The sequence below is a fragment of the Eurypyga helias genome, unplaced genomic scaffold, assembly GCF_000690775.1.
Source record: "Eurypyga helias isolate BGI_N326 unplaced genomic scaffold, ASM69077v1 scaffold31975, whole genome shotgun sequence".
Lineage (NCBI taxonomy): Eukaryota > Metazoa > Chordata > Aves > Eurypygiformes > Eurypygidae > Eurypyga > Eurypyga helias.
In genome coordinates, this window is record NW_010253910.1 from 5,266 (window position 1) to 6,531 (window position 1,266).

Genomic DNA, 1,266 nt, shown 5'->3' on the forward strand with positions numbered 1-1,266 from the left:
AAAAGGGGGGGAAAAAGAAACAGCTCAAATGAACAGAGAGATCACAGTTTGCATGGCTGCCTCTGAATAGGCTAAACTGACAAGATCAGTTTTAAAGGGCCACTTAAATCAGTTTCAAAGACTGAAGAAAAACGCGTTGTCTTCTTTGGGGGAGAATCTGTTGCTGGATCCGGGGCGCCATTATCTTTGGCTGGGCCAGTTTTTTATTATTATTATGATTTCTATGACTGTTATGAGTATTCCTTCGCATCACATGGTTAGGCTATCCCCAATTATTTTCCGGAATGGGGGAGAAAGAGTGGCTCCCTTTCGCCTCTTTCAAAGACTGAAGCCTTCCCTGCCCCCCCAGTCTTTCCCCCTAAAAATATAGATATACGGAATTACGCTTGGCCAACAACTCCTTGTCAACCCCTCAGGTCTGTCATGCCAGTAGAAATCTCGAATCTTGGGATTCTCAGTCCTAAAGGAGACCCTCCAGAAGAGAGAGAAATACAAACACACACACGTATACCCAGAAAGAGAGAGATGGTTGCTTTTGGTTAAAAGCTACTTAAAACTCTGTGGGGTGAGATGATGGAGCACGATCTACACTTAATTCTGGCAATAAAAAAAAAAAAAGATCAAATTAAAAATTAAAAAACCAACAACTTTTTAATCTGATGATTGTTTTCTTTTTTTCTTTTCCTTTCTTTTTTTTTTTTTTTAATACACTTTCTTCTAGATGCCTGTGGTCTCTCTGATGTAGCCCATGTTGAAAGTTTACAGGAGAAGTCACAGTGTGCTTTGGAAGAGTATGTTAGGAGCCAGTATCCCAACCAGCCAACACGATTCGGGAAGCTATTACTACGTCTCCCCTCCCTTCGCACTGTCTCCTCTTCTGTCATAGAGCAATTGTTTTTCGTCCGTTTGGTAGGTAAAACCCCCATAGAAACCCTAATCAGGGATATGTTACTGTCTGGCAGCAGTTTTAACTGGCCTTATATGTCCATTCAATAAAATATTCGAGAGAGAGAAAAAAAAATATTTAAAAAAATCAAAAATTGAGAAGGGAGATGAGAGTGAAAGGAAAGCAAATGACATTTGGGTTCTGGTTGTTTCTTAAATTTCCTTCTGCTAAGAAAGGATGTAAAAGGATGTTACAAGTTTGCTAAGAGAAGACAGGAAAAAAATTAATGGACTGTGAATTTAAAAAAGAGACTGTCAAATGAACTTTTACAGAATGCATTAGAAACTCCCGTGTCGTTCAGAAAAAAAAACTTGCTACTT

The 1,266-nt window shown here is 39.1% G+C and overlaps 1 protein-coding gene across 1 annotated transcript in view; it reads left to right on the top strand.

Annotated features, from left to right (window-relative positions):
* LOC104510546 (COUP transcription factor 2) overlaps nt 1-1,013 on the top strand; it is a 6,268-nt gene extending 5,255 nt beyond the window's left edge. Inside the window, exon 3 of the mRNA XM_010152829.1 lies at nt 722-1,013. Coding sequence (XP_010151131.1) covers nt 722-996 — 275 coding nt within the window. The 3' untranslated portion in view covers nt 997-1,013. The remainder of the gene's footprint in view (nt 1-721) is intronic.
* The last annotated feature ends 253 nt before the right edge of the window (nt 1,014-1,266 follow it).